Source organism: Schistocerca nitens, chromosome 2 (genome assembly GCF_023898315.1).
Source record: "Schistocerca nitens isolate TAMUIC-IGC-003100 chromosome 2, iqSchNite1.1, whole genome shotgun sequence".
Lineage (NCBI taxonomy): Eukaryota > Metazoa > Arthropoda > Insecta > Orthoptera > Acrididae > Schistocerca > Schistocerca nitens.
The window spans coordinates 71134072-71159335 of NC_064615.1; the positions used below are offsets into that span (position 1 = coordinate 71134072).

At 42.0% G+C, this 25264-nt stretch overlaps 1 protein-coding gene across 3 annotated transcripts in view; it reads left to right on the plus strand.

Annotated features, from left to right (window-relative positions):
* The window catches only part of LOC126235725 (protein big brother), a 241681-nt gene that overhangs the window by 210139 nt on the left and 6278 nt on the right, over positions 1 to 25264 (plus strand). The window contains exon 6 of one of the 3 annotated variants that reach the window (XM_049944498.1): positions 7077 to 7183. The exons of 1 other annotated variant lie outside the window; for it this stretch is intronic. In XM_049944498.1, the coding sequence (XP_049800455.1) occupies positions 7077 to 7183 (107 nt within the window). Of the gene's footprint in view, positions 1 to 7076; positions 12428 to 25264 lie in introns of those variants that run through there. One more of the 3 variants, XM_049944497.1, reaches the window with a different exon arrangement.

Below are 25264 nucleotides of genomic sequence, written 5' to 3' on the forward strand. Positions count from 1 at the left end.
GAATAGCTACATCGTGTTTTCTGATACGAAAAAGAAGTTAAACAAGTGACCACAAATACAAATAGCTTCCAGTGAGACTGTATATGTTACTGGAGTGGACGGGCGGTCCACACCGCTGGCCAAGCAGCCGGCAGCTAGCTGGAGCGCGTGAAGCGGAGCGGTCTGCCCCTTCCTACCTGCCCACGGCCTTGGCTCTAACGGCGCCGTTACCACTTCCTTACAAAATTATCAGCTTTCTGCTTTTTTTACGCCAGCCTAATTTCCTGTTCTGTAGTCTGAGACCTTTTGTTAGGTCCTCGAGTCTAAAATATTTAACGACGCGCTTAATGGACAGTTCGTAAATGGGGAGAACGTTTTTACGAGCGTGCGTCCTTTACGGGAGGATGGCTAACGCAGGCTGAAGTTTCAAGCGGTCTCCGGTTGTATTTTTTTGCAACCTGGCGTTTGCAACTTGCTACTGGAACGGTAAAAAAGTCCGGTACTCCACCCTGTCGATAAATAAGATAGTAACTCTAAACTTCAAGAGTAATGCAAATCACATTTACATTTTATTTTGCGTTCTCGAAAAGTGTATCCAAGATGAAACGCCTACATCAGTTTGACTGCAATCTCCTAGGAAGAAAATTATGTTTTGGATCTTATTGAGTGAATTTCTCCAGAATGATAAGCCTGGCTTTTAATTTGTATTTCCATTACTGCGGCAGGAACCTTCGTAACAAAACAGATGTGGAAATTATTTTACCTTATGTTTTTATTCTGGGCAAGGGGCCCTGGCACGACTGATGCGTAATACCCCTGTCTTAATGACAGACCCGTCTTTAGTCCAGTTTCTCATATTGCTCTCCTTTATCTTCATCATTACAATATGCCTGTATTTCATGCGTTTGTGTCGTCACACTTAGGTTCATCGAAGGACAAAAATTCACATATGATGGCACATTTCATCACAGTGATAGCAACGCGAACGATAAACGATTCTGCATAAGTACTTCACAAGGCACTGTGCTAAGGTTATTTGAACTATTGTGGTATTTAAGGTATTAAGATATTTCCCAGCGGAAGTCGTTAGTTCAGTTTTGGCGTTAAAGTCGAGACATTTCGCATCATGTACAGCATAGTAACAACTCGAATACAGTTTCGGCTAAACTGCGAACGAATTACCTAAGACAGATCAACTCGTGCAAAGGGAAACCTTGGCAATGGTAACACACACTGGTTTCTATTCCTCTCCCACGTACGGTATGGGTCTCCTGCATATATTGATATTGATATAAATTTAGAGCTAACCCCCTGTCCGATACCAGAATTGTAACTGTTTTGTTTCTTTGCCAGTGCACGTGTCACCTGTCAGTGAGTAATTACCGTGTCCTTCTGTTGTCTTCCCTAATGTAGGCTGTTCTTTAGGCAGAACGATGATGGTTAGGTTGACGCTTTGAGTCCTTTCGTAGGGCACACAACCTTAACCATCCGCAAATATTCAATAAACCGTGTAATTCGAATTTTTAAAAGTCGCCACTTAAATTTTCTTTTTCTAGCTTATTAGCTGTTAACTGATCGTTAAGATCTTATTTTGCATGCTGTAGATATTTAAGTCTTCCGACTTCTAGTAAGAATTTATATGCTGTTTGATTAACAGCGTGCAGGGCCATCTGTTCAGAGTGACAGAGCCATCTTACATGGCACAATTAAAACTCACTTCAGTGTACAGTGACAAGTATTACCTCTATGCAGTTTTGTCTTTTGTTTCTCATAGTATTTTATGTTGTAAACTGATAATTATTACAAATGGCTCTGAGCACTATGGGACTTATATTCTGAGGTCATCAGTCCCCTAGAACTTAGAACTACTTAAACCTAACTAACCTAAGGACATCACACACATCCATGCCCGAGGCAGGATTTGAACCTGCGACCGTAGCGGTCGCGCAGTTCCAGACTGTAGCGCCTAGAAACGCTCGGCCACTCCGGCCGGCGATAATTATTACACATCTATGTATATAGTAGAATGTGATCTCGTTGGTGTTGGGCTATTGCACTGATTAATAAGGAATTTAACTGAAACATATGCAATGATTAACTTACATCTAGTGTTGTACTTCAAAACACATTTTGACACAGTTATTCTAATTGATCTAATTATCGACACTGCGATACAAGAACATTTCTTGTTTGAGGTCCTCACCGTAGTTCACGCTTCCCGCAGCGACTGAAGGACTCTCTAAGCATACCATGTTTTACTAATATCATCGTAGTATTTCGGAAGCAATAATGGTCCACGCTTTCAGAATTATTTTTATGCACTGCACGAGCAACTAACAACTGGAGCGTAGCTGACAAGGTGGGGAGGGCTGGAGTGAATCCGATAGTTAATTGCCGTAAATATGTAGGTATTTTCTTATTTTTTCACTTTGCTTTGGTAGATACCTGCTCGATGGGTTGTCTTTCGGCTTTGAAAAGTTACCGAGTTGCATGAAAATGAATCAAAATAGCCGTAGAACGAGTAATCCATTTAAAATCTGATTCCCGGTGAATACCGGCAAGATACTGTCCATCTTAAAGCTTTCCCCAGTTATTGCTGTATACTGCTAGATAGCGCGAAGTTGATACTAGGAGACAACTCTCAATTTCTAACTTCTATCACCTAAAAATTACAACTTCGTAACAGTTGTAGAGGTCAGGCGGTTCACAACGGCTCAAGTAGTAAGGCTGAATGACACCTCGTTGCAAGTAAAGACTTCATTCTGCCGGGGCTGTACGCCTTTTTCCAAAATTATAAGTTACTGGGCAATGGCGACTGGTCACTTTCGGCATTAGAGGCTATTTTCAGAAGATACCAACAGAATGTCAAATAGCTGTCACAAGCATAGGAAAGAAAAACACATACGTGTCTCCAACTCATATCGATACGCTGCTGATCTATTCGGTCTCTTCGACACAAGTTAGAACCATGCTCTGTTTTCCAAAATACTGACGCATGACTCACTTGGCAACTTCTAGTTGTTACTAGAAAATCAGTAATGACTAACCTAGGGAGTCGTGTTCTCTAGAAAATTATAATTTTTAATAAAAAGCTTACTGCCCCGGTGGAGTAACGCATTTAACTTTATAACAAGTTCGTAGTAGCTGTGGAACCTAGCATAGATAAAGTGACTGAACCATATATTTAATATCTGTAAGGTTATAACTTGATAGTAACCAAATAATAACAATAATAAGTTTTCATCGGTGCTTGGAAAACATAATGAAAATAAAATCATAAAAAAGAAACACTTTAAATGATGTAACTATTAATTATTTATACACTCACTGGTTTTCGGCTTTGTAGGCCCTCATGAGACGAGAACTGGATGTCCCGAACACACAAGAGGAATATCTTTGGAGCGAGCCATAGCGTAAAGCACATATCTCCAACATGAAACTCAGACTCTTTGGTACTTTCATATAACGCCGTTAGTTTACGTTTTGCGCTATCATTGAAACTTTAACGTTGCGCGTATATGTCCTATTTTGAAGTATGTATTTATTAGTAACAGCAACTTTGAATAACTCCTGCTACGAATGTATATAAAAATATGTCAAACACAAACTTTCTTTTCACAGCAAACACAACAAAAGTTTAATTACAGGTATGATGCCAGTAAGAGACGCTTTGTGTTGAAAAAATCTAGACACACTGTAATAAAGAGTTCATAAGGTAGGGCTAATTTACATGGCTGCATGATCATACATTTAGAGACACGTCACTACATAAATCCGTTAGTTCGTAAGTGTGCTGCAAGTGGATCCCTTGAATGCGTACAGCAATGTTCATATGCAATATGATTTATGCACGACAGCCTGACAACCTTCGGATTATGCAGATCTGCAAGACGGTACGCTTGTTTTGAAGTACTATTAACAGCAATAGAAATCTGTATTACTATGTATCTATGACGTGGATAATGATTAGGTTTGACTAATATTTAAGTTTCCGTAAAGATAAATGAAGATTAACAAGGTTGTACCAGAAAGGAAAAACTGAAGAATTTCGTCGTCGAAAACTATTTCAAAATGTGACAAATTGATACTTTGCTTCATGTCTTAGCTACAAATTGAAAGTTTTTGGGACACTTTCACTTTGGTGAACTAGGAAGCCATTTTGCAATACTGCCACAGCATAATTTATTGAAATAGGCTCGGCAATACGATTGTGCAGTTCAAATCCTAAAAAAATGTACCTCTTGTAATAAAAAAAAGAGAAAGTATAGTGGCGTCTCAGCTATGACACATGTCGCAAACGAGCCCTTACGATGCACTCAACAAAGCTTTAAATTAAATTCAGGATGTTGTTGTTGTTTGTTGTGGTCTTCAATCATGAGACTGGTTTGATGCAGCTCTCCATGCTACTTTATCCTGTGCAAGCTTCTTCATCTCCCTGTACCTACTGCAGCCTACATCCTTCTGAATCTGCTTTGTGTATTCATCTCTTGGTCTCCCTCTACGATTTTTACCCTCCTCGCTGCCCTCCAATACTAAATTGGTGATCCCTTGATGCCTCAGAACATGTCCTACCAACCGATCCCTTCTTCTAGTCAAGTTGTGTCACAAACTCCTCTTCTCCCCAATTCTGATCAATACCTCTTCACTAGTTATATGATCTACCCATCTAATCTTCAGCATTCTTCTGGAGCACCACATTTCGAAAGCTTCTATTCTCTTCTTGTCCAAACTATTTATTGTCCATGTTTCACTTCCATACATGGCTGCACTCCAGACAAATACTTTCAGAAACGACTTCCTGACACTTAAATCTATACTCGATGTTAACAAATTTCTCTTCTTCAGAAACGCTTTCCTTGCCATTGCCATTCTACATTTTATATCCTCTCTATTTCGACCATCATCAGTTATTTTGCTCCCCAAATAGCAAAACTCCTTTACTACTATAAGTGTCTCAGTGTCTTTGCTGTCTCTGACAGAATTACAATGTCATCGGCGAACCTCAAAGTCTTTTTATTTCTTCTCCGCGGATTTTAATAAATACTCCGAATTTTTCTTTCGCTTCCTTTACTGCTTGCTCAATATGCAGATTGAATAACATCGGGGATAGGCTACAACCCTGTCTCACTCCCTTCCCAACCACTGCTTCCCTTTCATGCTCCTCGACTCTTATAACTGCCATTTGGTTTCTGTACAAACTGTAAAAGCCTTTGGCTCTCTGTATTTTACCCCTGCCACCTGCAGAATTTGAGAGAGGGTATTCCAGTCAACATTGTCAAAAGCTTTCTCTAAGTCTACAAATGCTACGAACGTAGGTTTGCCTTTCCTTAATCTTTCTTCTAAGATAAGTCGTAAGGTCAGTATTGCCTCACGTGTTCCAATATTTCTATGGAATCCAAACTGATCTTCCCCGAGGTCGGCTTCTACCAGTTTTTCCATTCGTCTGTAAAGAATTCGCGTTAGTATTTTGTAGCTGTGACTTATTAAACTGATAGTTCGGTAATTTTCACATCTGTCAACAGCTGCTTTCTTTGGGATTGGAATTATTATATTCTTCTTGAAGTCTGAGGGTATTTCGCCCATCTCATACATCTTGCTCACGAGATGGTAGAGTTTTGTCAGGACTGGCTCTCCCAAGGCTGTCAGTAGTTCTAATGGAATGTTGTCTACTCCTGGGGCCTTGTTTCGATGGTTGGGTGGTTGTTTATGGGGAAGGAGACCAGACAGTGTGGTCATTGGTCTCATAGGATTAGGGAAGGATGGGGAAGGAAGTCGGCCGTGCCCTTTCAGAGGAACCATCCCGGCATTTGCCTGAAGTGATTTAGGGAAATCACGGAAAACCTAAATCAGGATGGCCGGACGCGGGATTGAACCGTCGTCCTCCCGAATGCGAGTCCAGTGTCTAACCACTGCGCCACCTCGTTCGGTCCTTGTTTCGACTCAGGTCTTTCAGTGCTCTGTCAGACTCTTCACGCAGTATCATATCTCCCATTTCATCTTCATCTACATCCTTTCCATTTCCATGATACTGTCCTCAAGTACATCACTCTTATATAGACCCTCTATATACTCCTTTCACCTTTCTGGTTTCCCTTCTTTGCTTAGAACTGGGTTTCCATCTGAGCTCTTAATAGTCATACAAGTGGTTCTCTTTTCTCCAAAGGTCTCTTTAATTTTCCTGTAGGCAGTATCTATCTTACCCCTAGTGAGATAAACCTCTACATCCTTACATTTATCCTCTAGCCATCCCTGCTTAGCCATTTTGCACTTCCTGTCGATCTCATTTTTGAGACGTTTGTATTCCTGTTTGCCTGCTTCATTTACTTCATTTTTATATTTTCTCCTTTCATCAATTAAATTCAATATTTCTTCTGTTACCCAAGGCTTTCTACCAGCCCTCGTCTTTTAACCTACTTGATCCTCTGCTGCCTTCACTACTTCATCCCTCAACGCTACCCATTCTTCTTCTACTGTATTTCTTTCGTCCATTCCTGTCAATTTTTCCATCACACTCTCCCTGAAACCTCTGGTTTAGTCAGTTTATCCAGGTCCCATCTCCTTAAATTCCCACCTTTTTGCAGTTTCTTCAGTTTTAATCTACTGTTCATAACCAATAGATTGTGGTCAGAGTCCACATCTGCCCCTGGAAATGTCCTACAATTTAAAACCTGGTTCCTAAATCTCTGTCTTAACATTATATAATCTATCTGAAACCGGTCACTATAATATCCGCATATAATTAAAAAATTGCTTTCTTTTCGTCGTCATTTATAAGAATAAAATATTCAGTGTGATTCTTGAGTTTCTCCCGGCGTATTTGATAATCAAAATATCCACGGGTGTACTGCCGGTCAACAGTGTCCAACGGGCACAATATTTCGGCGATCATACATGTCGCCATCATCAGGTGAACTGACGAACTGAGCTCCTGTGAACGTGCCGGCACGGAGATCCGTACGCTATGGCTGCTCAGAGGGAACTGGGTTCGGTCGCCGGCAGTACACCCGTGGATATTTTGATTAAAATATTCAGTGATTGCTTGTTACTTAGCGGAAGAGGCGACTGCTTCTGAGACCTGTTTGTGTGTCGTGTTGCAGCTGCGGATGGGCGGCGGTTTGGGCGGCCACCACCAGGTGTCGGGGCGGTGCCACGGCGGCGCGGGCGGCGGCCCGCAGCGCGTCGGCGTCGGCGTCGGGCTCTCCCTGCAAGTAGGCCTGCCCGTGTCCCCGCCGTAGGCGACACGCGCCAGCCAGCGCGCCGCATGGGAACGCTCGAGCCGCACCACCCACCCTCACTGGAGCGGGCAAATCCTGCCCCGTCTTTGTGTAAAAAGCCAAACAAACACCACACTCCGCCGTTCGTTTCTGGAGATACATTATTTAATTTTTCCACGTGTGGAGCCGTGGTGTAACGCACTGCAGAGGTTACTATGTGTGCAGCCTGAAACTAATTTACTGCTTTTGCAGTTCACTGGCATACTTGGAGAGAAAGTCATTTAGTCACCAGCATCGCAACGTGGCACGTGTCAAAAAACCATGAACGTTTACAGGAAGAAGATATTTAAACGTCTACCTGTAAATCTGCGGGAAGAACAATAATTTCCTGCCACACTTGTGTCACTTCAGTTTTTTAGTTATTTCCGCAAGAGTCTGGTATCCACTGTATGAATAGGTTCGTTAGTTGTGTAGTTATTACATTCAAATAACAAAAGATGAATTCTGCCTTTTGCGCATGTGGGAATGTAGCAGTCAGTGCTAAAAATAACTCTGCAAACCCTTTAACCTGCCTGTGCAGCAATGTGCAGTGTGAGGACTAAAGTATTTCAGAATTTCCCTTCCAGCTAGACCCTCTCACTGCAGACGGAAGCAGAGGGTGGCGCAAAATATGTGTTAGAAAGTAGAAAGTATTTGCCTACTGTGGTGTAACTGTAGGCCTGTGCCATAAATAATTCTCCTTGTGATATGGTTGTACTGTAGCTCTGAAAATTCTGTAGGTCTCTCACCGGTGTCTCAATTCACATTTCAGAATGGAAGCACTAACAGTGGAACCACGTTTGTTGATCGTAAAGACATTTGAAGCAAATTTTGAATGTGTCGCTGTGGTGAGACGCGTATTCAACAGCACATTGTTCTAAGAACTGCACCATCCAGGATGACCACTTCTCAACGACGTTACGGTACAGAATTGAGGTCAAATCGTGATGATAAAACTTAAGCATCCTCTGATACAGATTCTGTGTAATGTTTTCCCTGTTTTTTAACAGGCTGATAAACTGTTTTGAAAAGACAATACCTCCGGGGAGGCTCAGTCAGAACGACGAGCCTCAGTTGTAGCCCTGCAGAATGTGGAACGAGTGCAGAACATAATTCAATGAGCAGCTGACTACATCAATACGATATGCACAACAGCAACTCAGGATGTCACGACGATCTCTCCAGAGAATAATGGAAGAGAAATTTTGCCTCAAAATTTTACGGGCCAACCTCTAAGGGCACGGATGTGGAGCGGAGGTACTCTTTCGGAAATGAGATGACTGAGGCATTTAAAAATGAAACTGTTGATACGAATCAGATCTGGTTTAGTGATGAGACACTTGCACCTCCATGGGTACGTCTGAACTGGCGCCACTGGGCTACTGAGAATCGATACGTTGAAGCTGCTGCTCCATTCCATCGACAAAAAGTCGCTGTTTGGTGCGCAATCAGTACGCGAGGCATTGTTATTCCTATTTTTACTGACGCTTCTCTCACAGCAGACAATTACAGACATGTTACTAGAACATGAATTTGTGCCGGTTGCACGGTGTGGCTGAATGCTCCGAAACTACTGGTTCATGCAGGACGGCGCACGTCTCTAAGGAGACATTCAGTGATTAGATCATTGCACTAGACACAGTAGCATTCACTGGGGATGGTGTGGGATGGCCCCCTTATAGACCCCATCTCAACCCGTGAGATTATTTCTAATGGTTTATCTGAAGGACAGAGTCTTCAAAGATCCATTCGAACCGTCCAGGATTTTGATACTACAATTATCAGAGACAGTCATTGAGTGTAAAATAATGTTATTCAAAACTTCGCCTAGGAATCTAGTTCAACACTCTAAACACTCATTGCTGCAGAAGAAAAGCACTTTGAAAACCTTCTGTGTTAAATTTCAGGTTGTCTGCTATGGCATAGATATGATAATAAGAACGTATCACCACATGTTATGTTGTAGTCCACAAAAACTTTCTATCGCCTATTTTGCGCCACCCTGTATGAAATCTTTCGTTGCTGGAAATTTGTATTAGATATTACCCTTTAAGTTAGACAGAATGACAAATTATCGTACACTTTACAACCGTAGAGTATATTCAAATGTAAAAATGTCCGCCTTATAGGCCTACTTGTCAAACACTTTTGCATGGGACTGACAGCCACTACACCTCAGACACTCGGTCGAAGATGTTATTCCTGCTACTAATTGTCTGACAGAGTAACCTTAGAGTAAATTAAAATCGCTGTGGATGGAAACGGAAGTTTGTAACTGTCACCTGACCTGGATATCGACGTTTGCTTCCAGATATGTCATCTTCTCCACCTCTGATTCAGGCACTATACGTAATATCACCTAACGTAGACCCTTACACTATTGATCAACGGTTACTCATATCGAAACGCTGTTTGAAAGCAGTGAGTGCAAGCAGCTGAATATTTGTAACATTTTACGTACTGAAATATTAAACCGTGCTTTCATGTTATGTATGAGCTTTTCAATAGCCTTAGAGTGATTGGAACGAAGAATACAGCGATATAGCGTTTCTTAGTGTTTATTTTGAAATATTTCGCAAAAAATAGCCGGAAAATGTTGTAAATGGGACTGTCAAAACTGCAATTTCGCCTCCCTTAAACATGAATGGCATTTGCACAGATACCATGGCACTCGTATTAGAGTATCTCGTTCATATTTTTGCAAAACGTATTTTTGTAATCATCAGCTAGCGTTATATTACTGTACTGCTCTTTCGTAAGGCTCGCGACTGCCATTTATAAAAGTGCATCGTTCCATAAAAATGAATGATTACTTTAGCACGTCAGTTGTTTGAAATGCTAGAAAAATTACGGCACAGAACAATACTCGCAACTTTCAATGCTTTCACTTGCCACCGTTTATTATCTCGAACCATTTGCTGAAAATTAGGAGCATGACAACAGTCGATAAAGCTCCTATTAAATTTCTGTTCGTTGTTACTTGTGTTGTCAATTTAAGCTTCAGTAATTTATCGGAGTTGTAACTGAGCGACGCGCCAAGTCGCTCTCCACAATGTTTGCAATTCTTGAGGAAAGTAATACTCCATCTTTGACTATTTTCGATAGTTCGCCTGTGGCTACAACTAGTTTGTCCTGTTACTGGAATTTTTATTATTTTGCTTCTTTCGCGTAGTAATTCAAAAAATGTTTGCACAATAGCTGAAATTTAGGCCCCACTAACCGCCGAACATTGTGCCTTCATCGTGCCAGTGCCAATTACTATTAACGGGCGGGGGAATTACTTCACTAGCTACCTCATGTTCTTCAAAAAAGCAGAACAGTTTCATGGCTGGAACTTACCCGTCCCCGGCTTGCCAACACTGCGATTTCCAGCCTTATATATCTCAAGAGATCTTAGTCTTCTGGCATAAATAATGAGTCCGTGAATGAGCGAATGCCAGATATTTCTTCGCTACTCTTTATAAAGGGTTTGTCTGTCACGGAAAAAAAATCGCAAGTGGCGTGCGCTGTTCCCGTACGGCGGTAGGCTGCCCCCTGCGTACTTACACAGCGGGTAATCCGCGAGCATATGTCCAAGATGGAGATTTAGGCGGAGGGCTCGGACTGGCAGCCTTCTCGCGTAGCGGCTGGCGTGACGCATTGGCAAACAGCGGGATCAGCCGTGATCCGGCCTGGGAGCGAGAGCAGCCGACGCCCAAATCCGGGCGCAAACAGCGCTTTGCTGTTCCGTGTCCTCTGAACGAGGGCGCTATGTCGCGAAAATTAAGCTTCGCCACGAGCACGGACTTACAAACCGCTGATGCACTTTTTGAGTGATTCAGCACGCAGAGGCAATTCAGCAACTCCCCTAAACGTTCGTGTCGACACTTAAATTCTTCAGAAGCCCCTCTAATAGGACTCTTTCTTCCATTGCTGTTGATCACCAACCAAAAGCCGTTGCACATAATCGCTTGTTTACTTCTGTGATAAATTCCACGTGCGTCGTTATCGGCCAGGCCTGCACAATTGCCGGCCTCGGTGGTCTAGCGGTTCTAGGCGCGCAGTCCGGAACCGCGCGACTGCTACGGTCGCAGGTTCGAATCCTGCCTCGGGCATGGATGTGTGTGATGTCCTTAGGTTAGTTAGGTTTAAGTAGTTCTAAGTCCTAGGGGACTGATGACCACAGTAGTTAAGTCCCATAGTGCTCAGAGCCATTTGAACCTGCACAATTATAAATTATGCGCACTTCCCAAATCAAACAAATTCTACCTACAACAAAATTCCAGCAGCAAATGATCTCCTGCTTTCTTAATGCGCAGCCCCGTAGAAGTCCTACATTCTTTGCTTAATGTCAGCAAAATCATTATATTATTTGCTCCACGAAATGTTTGACGTTGAAGTATGTGAGAGAATCCCTTCAACTGTCCTATTATGTTCGACCACTGTCTTGTATATATTTTGCATTTCTTTTACAGATGAAACATTACAGCACTGTTTCGTATTTCTAGCCTTGAATTTGTCACTTCAATGACGTTCGTAAAGTACCTTATATTTTAAATGTAATACGATTAGCACAATACTAGAATTAAAATGGCACAGTTCTTCCAGTTTCAAGTGACTCACAACTAACGAACTAAGAAGACACTGTCATTTCTTTGCATAGATTTCTCAGTATATATTGTAAACCAAATAGACTTTGCAAATTTACATTTATGGCAATTAACAATCAAAGAATATTTGTTATTACCTTAAGACAGGAATTTTCCAGTGTCTTCTTGACAAACGTTCATGCATGAAGTCATAATCTCGAAACGACACTTCCATCAAACGCACATATAATCCACATAATGTCATCACGATTGTGTAAGAATTACTTTTTTTCCTTCAAATCAACATGCTCGATCTTTCCCATGCTGTGTAGCAATTTCTTCGTAATTTGATATGTGTTTTCATCCAAAAAAGTTCTTTGCATGCTTTGTTGCAATGCATCGAGTTCTTAACATTCGTAAGTACTGGAAACATTTACCACGGTACGTAGCTGTAAACGAGAGCATCCGTTTAATATCGAATCTTTGTAAATTTAGTCGTGTATATTTGGAAAGTTATATGTATTGTATATTCTCCTGACGCTTATAATTGTTTTGATTGCTATTGTATTATTTGACGAGTTGTATGATTTTATGAATTGTGTATAAATAAATATTTTCGTAAAATTAGTTGAATTTTGTTTTCTTTTTTATTTTTGCACGTTACATTCCATTAATTTTGTAACTGCACTGTAGCTGTAATTTTCAATCATTGCTTTATTAGATTATAAACGATTTTACATTTTAAGATATGTGCTCCACGGATTACACTTCATGAAGTGGTTACCCGTTCTTTGTGTCACCATAATTATGAAAGATACTTTTCGAAAGGCACTATACTGTAGAGTCGCTAGTCTGCACACATAGCTACTCGTATTATCGGGGACAGAAATATGAAGTCGTCTTACTGTAGTATTCCATTTAACAAAAATATTTCTACATAACCAAGGGTTGGCGTCGAGGGGTATGAAAGGGGAGCAATGGTAGAGAAGGGAATGAGATCGGGTTGCAACCTATTGCCGATGTTATTCAGTCTGCACACTGAGCACGCAGTAAAGGAAACCAAAGAAGAACTCGGAGTAAAAATTAAAGTTGAAAGATAAGAAACAAAAACTTTGAGGTTTGCCGTTGACATTTTAATTCTTTCAGGGACAGCAAAGGACTTGGAAGCGCAGTTGAACGGAGGATAGAGTCTTTATTATTATTTATTTATTTAACCTGATCAGATTAGGGCCATCAGGCCCTCTCTTACATCGGACCAGTGTTCCACACTTGCAACATTTCACACATCAGAGTTACAACATGACAATAGTTTAACTAAGAAAATTAGATTACTCTAGTGACAATATGAATAAAGAGTAATGACTAAGACATAATAAAGTAAATTCTGGCAGTATTTTTACAACAGGTGCTATACATACAAATTAGGATAAAAGCAATAATAATAACAGTAAAAAAACAAAATCAAATAATAATGATAAAAATGCGAAAAATTGGCAATAGTAACGAAGATTTGTGCAGATGTACATTAATATCTTGGTGTGTAAAGTAGATGTTTACCAGTATAGCGAGTTTTGGGGAAGGGAGATTTAAGGAGGGAGAAAGAGGGAAGTAATGAGGTGAAGTGCATTCATGTACAGAGGAAGGCATTACTGTTGCTTAAGTAGATACGTCAGTAACTGTTTCTTGAAGCCGGACATGTTTTTGAGTTCTCTAACATAACGAGGGAGGTTATTCCAGAGTCGGGTTCCCGCTACTGTAAAGGACTTGGAGAAGGTGACTGAGCGATGCAGCGGAACAGAGAGGATTTTATTATGATGGGAACGTGTGTTTCTGTCATGTTGTTCCGACATGAGCGTTAAGGACGAGGAGAGATATGATGGACAGTGTACATTTATGAGGCAGTAGATGAGACAGAGAGTATGGAAATCTCTGCGTTTTGCTGCACGCAGCCAGGACAATTTTGCATATGCTGGTGAAATGTGATCAAAAAGTCGAACGTCACAGATATATCGGACGCAGACATTCATGACCAGTTCCAGACGTCGCGAGTTTTCTTGAGAGAGGCCTTGTAGGATAATATCGCTGTAGTCAATGGTTGGGAGTATAAGCGTTTGTACTAATTTCTTTTTCAGATCGAAAGGGAAGAGTTTTTTATATTTTTGTAGGACATGAAGGGATACTGATGCTTTTTCGCACACTGCAGTTACGTGCTCTGTCCAATTTAGATTTTCATCTATTATTACTCCCAAACTCTTTGCTGAGGGAGAGAAGTTAATATTTGTCCCATTTAGGATAAGAGATGGTACGGATTCCCGATGTTTTGGGCTAATGAGCTTAGAGTGACCAACAAGTACCGCTTGGGTTTTAGATGGGTTTAGTTTTAGTCCTATGTCCTGTGCCCATTTTGATAGTGCATCGAGGTCAGTATTGAAATTTTCAATTGCTTTCTTAAGATTGCTTGGTTTCGCACTTAGATACAACTGAAGGTCATCAGCATACATATGATATTTGCAATAGGTCAGAACCGATGACACATCACTGACATACAGAGAGAAGTGTATAGGACCTAATACTGAGCCTTGGGGAACGCCTGACACTACCTGCCGTCATTGTGACTTTATATTCCCGGACAGGACGCGTTGCTGACGAGACGTCATGCATGCGCGAAACCATTGCACTGCACTTGGTGAGAAATTTACACCGCTAAGTTTGGCTAGTAAGAAGTCGAAGTCGACAGTATCAAATGCTTTGCTGAAATCTAAGAAGCAAATGACAGTCGCTTCTTGTCTGTCCATGGCAAGTTTCAGGGCATCTGTCACCTTTATCAGTGCGGATGTTGTGCTTCGATGTTTACGGAAACCTGATTGGTATTCGTCTAGTAGGTTGTTAGTAGTTAGGTAGTAGGTGAGCTGGTCATGGACTATATATTCTAAGGCCTTTGATAGTGCAGGAAGAAGGCAGATGGGGCGGTAGTCAGAGGGTGCTGCGGCGATGTCCTTTTTAGACAGTGGTTTAATTTGTCCCAGTTTCCAGGCCTCGGGGAAAACACTTGTGATTAATGAATCGTTGAAAATGTCTGTTATAGAGGGCAGTAGTTGATCAATAATAAGTTTTACCATCTGGATAGTGATGCCATCATGTCCAGTAGATGCTGATCTAATCCGCATTATGGCTTTCTTGACAGTATTGCAAGTGACGTGCTGTAGATAGAATTTTTCTTTACTACAGTCGTTCATCAACATGAAGTAATCAAAGGTTCTGGTTTTTTTTTTGCGGTTCAATTATGGTTGTAGGTAACGTGAAGAATCGGTTTACTTCTTCAGCTGGGACCATGGGATTTTCTGCAACTTTTATTTTGCCTAAACCGAGACTACGGAGATTTTTCCACAGCATAGCAGGAGAATATAAACAAAACAAGGATAATCGAATGTAGTCAAATTAAATCAGCTGATGCTGAGGGAATTAGATTACGAAGCGAGACACTTAAAGCAGTAGATGAATTTTGTTATTTGGGCAGCAAACTAACTGATGATGGCTCACGTAGAAAAGACATAAAATATGGACTGACAATGGCAAGAAAAGCGTTTCTGTAGAAGAGAAATTTGCTAAAGTTGAATATAGATTTAAGTGTTAGGAAGTTTTTTCTGAAAGTATTTGTATGGAGTGTAGCCGTGTATGGAAATTAAACATGTACGAAAGACAGTTTATACAAGACGAGAACAGAAGCTTTTGAAATGTGATATCACAGAAGAATGCTGAAGATTAGATGGGTAGATCATGTAACTAATGGAGAGATACTGAACAGAATTGGGGAGGAAATAAATTTATGGCACAACCTCACTAAAAGAAGGGATCGGTTGATAGGACACATTCTGAGATATAAAGGGATCGCCAATGTAGTGCTGGAGGGAAGTGTGAGGGGTAAAGATCGTAGAGGGCCACCAAGAGATGAATATAGTACGCAGATCCAGAAGCAACTAAGTTGCATTAGTTATTCAGAGATGAAGAGGCGTGCACAGAATAGAGCAGCGTGGAGAGCGGCATCAAACCAGTCTTCGGACGGAAGCCCACCATCACCATCACCACCACCGCAACAACAACAACAAAATTTATTGTGTTACTGGTGTGTGTTTAGTTGTTCATAACATCACACTGCATAATTTTACATATCGCTGCCCCAAATAAAATTTTGTTTCACATATACTCTAAAGAACCCCGCATTCTAGTGACGGATATCGGAAATCTGTGGCGAAGTCACGCGACAGCCCGTATATCTGAAACGTGTACAAATCGCAGACAGCAGCGATGGATCGCTGATCGCTCCTGATCCTAACCAGTCTCTTGAATATAAGAGGATCAGCCCCATTGTGTGGGAAAATGGCTGTCTTGCGACTCGTTTGTCGAGGTGCGAGTAAAAAGCGTTATTGTGTAACTGATTCGTTCCGCTACGCCCACGTCTAGTATGGACTAACATTAGAATTTCTTGTTGCTCAGGGAGCGCAAACCGCTCTGAAAAGTGAATTTGAAGCCGTAGTTGCCACTTATATTAAGAATGACTACAAATATAAAACTCTAATATTATTTGCTTTTGTAATGGTCACCCGTATGAGGTTTATGCTCTAGAACCAGAAATTCATTGGAAGTTCACAGTAATGATCACAATATATTAGTTTGCAGCTGGTGATACTGAGTTGTTAATCAAACAACTTGACGAATATTAACCTTGTAATTTCCGTACCGAATTAAGTGGAGATTTTAATACAAATATTTATGGCACGCCTACTCTAGAGCTGTACTTAAGGCTTTTGCGTTTCATATAATCTAGCTCTCTTTCATATAGTTTGTGACAAGAGTTATGGGAACCAACAGTGCTGGTATTGATAACATTTTTGTAGACGCATCGACACTTAAAAGGCATTGAGTAGATCAAATACTTGTAGTTAAATCAGAAGACAAATAATGGAAAATTAAATGAAGGACTTCAAACGGTATTTGCGAAATATGGCCTAGAGAGTTGTACACAACCAATCTGACATTAATGAAGAGTATGAGGAATTGTTTAAGACACCTAGAGAACTACTGTCCAAAAAATTAACCTGGCGAGATAATTAAATGGTGCCAAATACTGGCTTACAAATAGAATCAGAATATCATGCAAACTAAGCATCACAGGACATGTATAGTGACAGGCTTAAATCAAGTTACGAACTGAAAGGTAAAATTCAAAGAAAATCATCAGAGCATCAAAATGAACATATTTTCAAGAAAAAAATAGTTTCGACAGCCACAAGATAAATACTGTTTCGGACATAGTAAAGAGTGAGATAGAAAAAAGAACTCAGGAAAATGACGAAATTTCTGCAATGGTACGTAAATAATGAACTGATCAAATACAGCCCCTAAATTTCCAAGCACTTTAATAAGGCCACACAAATGACGACTTCAATTTTTTTTTAAGGTAAGTAGCACATGATATGTCTGGACAGTTCGTTAGTGGCAGACTGCAGTTGCCATGAGAAGCCTTCCAGAACTAGTTTTATAAATTTCGACTCCCGGATTAAAAGAAAAAGACACGCATTTGTCGATTCAGATCAACTACTAGCGCTGCTAAACACAGCAGCTTAGTATTCATAAAAGAAGTTCTCGACACAGGGGTGTTCGAAGTGCTGGTTGGAACTGCTTGGTGAATCGCTCGTTTGTGGCGGGTTCGTAGCGAGTGACCGATTGCAGGCGATATCGCTATCTCCATCGGCACTCAACGTCCACTACTTCGGTTTTTTTTTAAAAAATAACTTTCGAGTTAGTTAGAATCCCTACGGTGAGACAACTATTTTATAAGTAGTAGTTGGCAGGTGACAAGAGGAGAGACGGTGGCCTCTAATAACTGATGGCCAGACTGTGTGACAAGTCAGGTGATATGTCATCGGTCTTTGCGCGATGTCTCCTGGAGTGAAGCAGTATGACACTGGTGACGGAGATCCGCCAGTCGCACTGAAATATTAAAATCAGTGTCTATTTGAGTGGATTAGGCCATAGGGTATGCCATACTAGATTTCAATTTCTACGTTGTAGCGCGGGGTGGCCGTGCGGTCTACGGCGCCTTGCCACGGTTCGCGCGGCGCCCTTTTCGGAGGGGGGTCTATTGTCCGTCTGTCTGTCCGACTATTAATAACTCTTTTCCACTTTTCTCAGGAACAGGTAGACATTACATGTGAAATTTGTCACATACTAGGACCTACGGTCGCCTGGCGGTATAAAAAGTTGAAGCTTCTCAGTCAATGCAGTCAAAAGATACGGACATTTAAGTCATATATTTTGACATTCACAAACTCACTCGTCAAAGCCTATAGGATATCTCCTGTTGACCTAGAATCATTAAATTTGGCAAGAAGCAAGGATCAACAATACAACTAAACAAAAAAATCCGGAAAGTGTTAATTTGTAATTATACCATATGAAAAAATATTTTTTTGGCATTTATTGTCCTACTTCAAACTTGAAATCGGAATATCCTCGAAAGTCTTTCAATTTCCAGGACCGATGTCACGCCAGTATCATTATCGGTTACAGGCAAAAATCGTAGAGATTCTCGATTCCTGGGATGGACCAATTGTCTATAAAGATAATTAAGTTCAGAGCGCGAATCCCACTCGCACCTGGCCAATTTTTATCCTCTTCGTCGTCTTCATATAGTCGCGAATGGTACACGAGAACAACAACATCTGTCTGTATGTTACGTATAAATTCAAAATCATCTGATTTTACTGTCTCGGTCATTTCGTGAGAGATATGTAGCACGAAATAATATGCAGACTGACACTTTGTGGGAGGTGCGTTCTCAGTGTTTTTGACAACACGCCTCCCTGTCATGTACATCGGCTCTCTAATACAGGGTGTTTGAATAAGAACTCCCTTAGTTTTAAGTATAAATTTAATGGGGAAATTAATGAAAAATTACATTAATGAGTACATATCATGAGAGAGGTTTCCTTCAAGATTTGTTTAATGTTGGCAGACGTCAACGTGGGATCCATTTGTTGCCCTGCACACGTAGACACGATATTCCACGTCTCACCACGTATTCACCAATATTTCAGGTATAACTTTCCCAACCGCCGCGACGATTCTTTCCCGTAAATGATTGATGTCTCTCATCTTTTCACTATACATAACATTTTGTTAAGTCTGGGCTTTGTGGTACTGGGCCAGCCCTGCCTATCCACCTTCATGGAAAGCGAGTGTCAAGAGCCGCACGCATATAGTTACTGTAATGAGGTGGAGCGCCATATTGTTGGAAAAACACAAGGCCCTTTCCGCCTCAATATAGTCCATTTGGGGAAAGACGTACTCTGTCTACATGTCACAGTAAACGTCCTCGTTTATTGTTTTTTTCAACAAAAATGAAACGACCAATCACACGATCTTCCATCAAACCGCACCAGAAATTAACTTTGGGAGAGTCACGTTAAAGCTGAATAACTTCATGTGGATGCTCTGCCCCCCCACCCCCAAATTCTGCAGTTCTGACGATCAAATGTTCCACTGACATGAAATGCTGCTGAGTTGTTCTGCACTGCACTGCATGCACGCCTGGACAGAACTGGGAGAACAGAGGAAAAGAAACAGCACTTGTGCCGTCTGAAGGTCAAGCAGACCTGCTAACAGCAAGTGAGCCAAACTTGGAGAGTTTATGAATCACACACCACAAATTAGAACCGTGTATGTCACTTTCTAGAGATTCTAGGAAACATTAAAACTAGGAAGTTCTTTTTGAAACACCCTGTACAGTAAGCTGAAGAGGGAGCAAGCTAGTCTCCACTCACGTTGGAGTGATAAGGTTGTAACTGTTTCCAGGGTTTGCAAAGTAAATCCACACATACTACAAAAATAGGTGTGTGCATGTACAGCATGTATGCACATATTTACAGTATGTTCTACGTATCCTCCTAAACACGGGACCGATTTCGACCAAACTTGGTACATGTACCACTTATTGTCTGGAAAGAATTGCTGTGAGGGTGAGAACCACCTATTTATCAAAAAAAAAAAAAAAAAAGGGCGGGGGGTATAGAAAGTAGTGTAGTCCACAACGCGCTAACACCCATTTCTTGTTCATCCAGTATTTGAGAATGAGAGCATTTAGTGACTTGCAACATACCATTATGAAACTTTTTCTCGCTGAGAACCACCACAAAATGATGAAAGGAAACAGTTCACAGTATTCACATATAGCACTCAATGTACCTGCAAAAATATATCATTATGCGACACACAGTTTAGGAGATGTGACGTCATAAGCACTGTGATGCTTGAAACATTGCCGCATCATTCATGAGTTTAAATTTATTACTTCTTTGATACTAACTCCACTCGCAATCTATTTTGTAAACAGTGTTCACATACGCCGCTGAATGTAGGTGCAAAATTATGATTGTACGACATATAGTTCTGGAGATATGACATCATAAACATTGAGTTGCGTGAAAACGAAACTGCAAGGCGAAATTTGCTAAAGATACAGGCAAAATGTATTTACAAAAACGTGTGAAAAAATGTGACATGTGTGTATACATCAAAAGCCACTGATCGATTTCAACCATATTTGTGGTGTGCATACTGAGACCTTCAGTGCACACAAAATCAGATTATTTGACTCGTCGCTCTAACGAAGTAGGCGAGTGTCAGCAATATGTCTTGTGGTGTTATCGTGGCGTGTTTATCTTCTGCCGTTAGGTCAGACGATAGAAATGCCACTTGCACGCTTAGAGTAGCAAATTGACGGTGACCAACTTTGAAGAGAACTTGATTAATTTTCACACACATTTATTAAAATAATAACAAGCATAAAAATTACTTAACTTGGTTCTGGATGATATTTACAATTGACAATCTGAAGTTCCTTTGGTACTGGTACGTTAATCTTATTCTCACATATATCTCTGATACTTGACAAAAGTGACTATACATTTATCTTCATGGCTATGTACAGGAATATGGTAATATTATTGAGCGCAGACTGAAGCTTGACTATAGACTGGTACAGACATATGTAGAACTCGTACAGACTGGTACAGACTAATGCAGACTGGTACAGACTGGTGCAGACAAATGCAGTCTCACTAATTGGAGGTCTGTACACTCGTATCACTGCGGGAGTGTGATCCGCGAGGAGAAAAGGTTCTATGTTAGCAGCAATCTCATTGGCTGCGTTACATATTAATACGCGGATCGGGGGAAGCAGAATTTGGTCCGTCTCTATGGCAGCGCCATCTCGTAGTGCAAAGACGGACGAGGGCTGCGCCTGCACTGTTGTGCTTAGCGGGGCGCGCTCTAGTGGGAAAGTTGTGTACGCGCTGACTACGCGGAACTATGTACACAACAATATTACCGTCCAGAAAGGAATACTGTGAGGCTAAGGCCTAGCAACCTTCTATTGGGGTGCGGGTGATAGCGTGGAGAGGAGATGGGGTAGGAAGAGACGGACAGGCAAACAAGGGGAAGGAGGACAAAACAAGGGTATGGAGGAGGAGGAGATGGAGAGAGAGTTAGGGAGGGGGGATTGGTTGGTTGGTTGGTTTGGGGAAGGAGACCAGACAGCGTGGTCATCGGTCTCATCGGATTAGGGAAGGAATGGGAAGGAAGTCGGCCGTGCCCTTTCAGAGGAACCATCCCGGCATTTGCCTGGAGTGAAGGAGGGGGGAAAAGGCAGAGAAATGAGAGATGAGGAAATGGAAAGTGAGAGGGGAGGAGTAAATGAACAGAGGAAGAGATGGATAGAGAGATTAGAAGGAAAGAGGAAGAGCTGTATAGAGAGATTATTGTGTCGGCTGCTGTGGGAGTCAGCACAGATACAAACGAGGAAGGAGAGAAGTTGCGATGGCTGGTGGCAGGAATGAAAAATGATCTGTACATTAAATTCTTTCTAATTAATAGGCCACTTTATTCCTAAAAAGAAAAGAAACATGAGTTAGCTTCTTCTTATGAGGTGTCGTGCTGCACTTCCTGTATCTCCTATGTGCAATTAATTTGACACATTATTACTACTCGCAGAACGCAGGCTAAGTAACGTCTTCCTATCACTCAATACTGATGCTTTCGAACTGGGCCGACCAGCAATGGGCGGCTGGTTAAGTCAGCGTCGACAAGGGGCGCTCAACTCTGTCTTCCTGGTGGTGTGTCGCTGACCACTCTTTCCATTGGCGAGCTGGTCAGCGCCTTCTTGACGCCGTTACATAGCGCTGCGCTGCTCGGTGTGCAGTCGATGCTTAAGGACTGCAGAGAGATGAGGGAGGAGGGGGTGGACGGAGGGAGTGGGGAGAGGGAGACGTCAGACAGGAGTGTTGTGATGGCCAGAGAGTGGGAAGGAGATGGAATTGGAAGGAAGGAAGGAAGATTAGGGCTCACTTCCCGTCGACATCGAGGTCATTAGAGACGAAGCACAACCTGGGATTGTGTCAAGGATGGGAAAGGAAATCGGCCGTGCCCTTTCGAAGGAACCACTTCGTCATTCGCCTAGAGCGATTTAGGGAAATCACAGAAAACCTAAATCTGGAAGGCCGGACGCGGGTTTGAACCGCCGTCCTCCCGAATGCGAGTACAGTGTGCTAACAACTGCGCCACGTCACTTGGTGATGAAATGGGAGTAAAAACAGGGTGGCGCACGAAATGTGTTACCATTTTGTTTTTTAATATAAACTTTATTGCCAATACAATCTGAAAGGAACATATACTACAATGAAGAGCCGTTCATGGAGATTTGTTCTAACTCAGCACATGCTCAATATGTCCACCATTTCGTTTCCTAACTCCCTTCAAACAAACACTGCAGTTAGTGATTACCTTACGGCACATGTCTTCCGTAATTTCACTGCAAGCTTGAAGAACAAGTCTTATGAGCTCCATTAAATCACGTGGACGTTTCGGGAAAATTTTTTCCTTTAGGTACCCCTAAAGAAAAAAGTCACATGGTTTGAGGTCTGGACTATTGGGTGGTGAATTTTGTCCGTCATTGAACCGACCTGGAAACCTGCGTGAAATGATCCGCATGTCGAAATGCTCGTGTAAAGTATGTGGCCTTGCTCCATCTTGCATGAACCACTGCGTGTTGAAGGGCAAGGCAGTAGCAAGAAGCTGTGAAATGAAGCTATTGCGAAGCTTGCTCAAATAATGCTCGCTGTTCACAGTTCATTCAAAGAAAAAGAGTCCAATAAGTCCGTGACTGGAAATTGCTGCCCACGCGCTAATCCTCGGAGCATAATGCTGTCGTTCATGAAGCACTTGTGGGTTTTCAGTGGTCCAAAAGCGTACATTTTGTTTGTTAACCACACCATCTAAATGAAAATGCGCCTCGTCTGAACACCAAACGTTGTTGAGAGTTTCTTCCCTATCCTCCGCCCACTGAGCAAACAGTAGTCTCTGCTGCTTGTGTTCTTCAGTGAGCTTCTGTGCACAAGTCATCTTGTATGGGTACATATGGAGGTCACTTTTAAGAATGCGTTGAACGGAGCGTCTGGATATTCCCAGTTGCACTGCTGCCTTTCTACACGATTTCCCGGGACTTCTCTGTATAGCAACTCGTACCGCTTCAATATTCTCCGGCGAACAAACAGGCTTAGGCCGAGGTCGCTTCGCTTCCAATACTGTTCCTTCCTGTACAAATTTATCGTAGAACCTGTGGATGATCTTCTTGCAAGAGACACATCGTGTGTTAAACTGTTGTCGAAAACGCCTCTGAATTACAACAAGGCTTTTCATTTCATGAAAAGGTAACACAACTGCCGATCGTTGCTGTGTCGTCAGTCTTCCATTGTCAGCCATTGCTGCTTACTAGTCTCCTAGCGGCAGTATCGTGAATTACACGTCATTTCGTAAGTCATTTGTTTTTCCAAGCTCAGCTGGTACTGCTGTAGAGATCCCAGCGGGATATCTAATGTGTGTCGTAAATTGTGAAAGAAACAATTGGTAACACATTTCGTGCGCCACCATGTACCTGGTCAACGCTGTGTACACAGCTGGTGTGCGATTAAACAACAACGGTTTCGTTGCACCATTTTAGTATATTCCACAAACTCCCACGAAAATGGGTGAGAATGTTCAGAACTGAATAAATGCTAGGTGTGTTATGGCTACTCGACAATAATCGTATTGATGCTCACTCTGTGGAGGTACACCCCGTAACATACAGACCGAAATGATCAGCTACCGAGCATTTCGACACGAACTTGAAGGTGGTTTGCAGCGCGTGAAATGCTAATGTTGTGTCCGGTTTTATTTCCCGGTGGTGACCACTTCGTTTTTTTGGTAACGCCGCAGCCGCGACCGCGCGCATTAATGACGGAGGCAGAGCGGAAACCTCAACGCAGATGGATTCCGACGCGAAACCGCGCCCGCCGGCCGCCGGCATCCCCCGCGTGCTGTCGCTCGGTTCACCGACGCGCGGTCACCCCCGCGCCGACGTCAATTATGCACGCCAGCGGATGTGGCCGACTCGCCCCCGCACCTGAATATTTCCTTCCGTCCGCTGCCAGCGTCCGTCTCTTCGCGTGCGCCGGGATGGCCACAATAGACGCTGGAATATCAATGTCTTAAGCCGAGCCAGTCACGTTGGGCAGAACGCGCTTTGTAACGTAGATCGTAGAACGTAGTCTTCCGGCTGGCGCCCACAACGAGAAACTTTGGCAGCAACAGTAACTGGGATGCCTTTGGTAACAGAGATAGGAGTATCAAGCATTTTGAGTGGCCACAATAGCGTCAGACTTATTGTTCGTGATCCTCTCGAGTTTTTATTCTGTTTTGAGGAACTAGCAGGTGAGAGTTATTTCGATTCCTTCAAATACCTGTGCGTAATATGCTGTTGTTGTTGTTGTTGTTGTTGTTGTTGTTGTCCTGAGACTGGTTTGATGCAACTCTCCATGCTACCCTATCCTGTGCTAGCTTCTTCATCTCCCAGTACTTACTGCAACCTACATCCTTCTGAATCTGCTTAGTGTATTCATCTCTTGGTCTCCCTCTACGATTTTTACCCTCCACGCTGCCCTCCAATGCGAAATTTGTGATCCCTTGATGCCTCAGAACATGTCCTACCAACCGGTGCCTTCTTCTAGTCAAGTTGTGCGACAAACTCCTCTTCTCCCCAATTCTGTTCAATACCTCTTCACTAGTTATGTGATCTACCCATCTAATCTTCAGCATTCTTCTGTAGCACCACATTTCAAAAGCTTCTATTCTCTTCTTGTCCAAACTATTTATTGTCCATGTTTCACTTCCATACATGGCTACACTCCAGACAAATACTATCAGAAACGACTTCCTCACACTTAAATCTATACTCGATGTTAACAAATTTCTCTTCTTCAGAAACGCTTTCCTTGCCAGTCTACATTTTATATCTTCTCTACTTCGACCATCATCAGTTATTTTGCTCCCCAAATAGCAAAACTCCTTTGCTACTTTAAGTGTCTCATT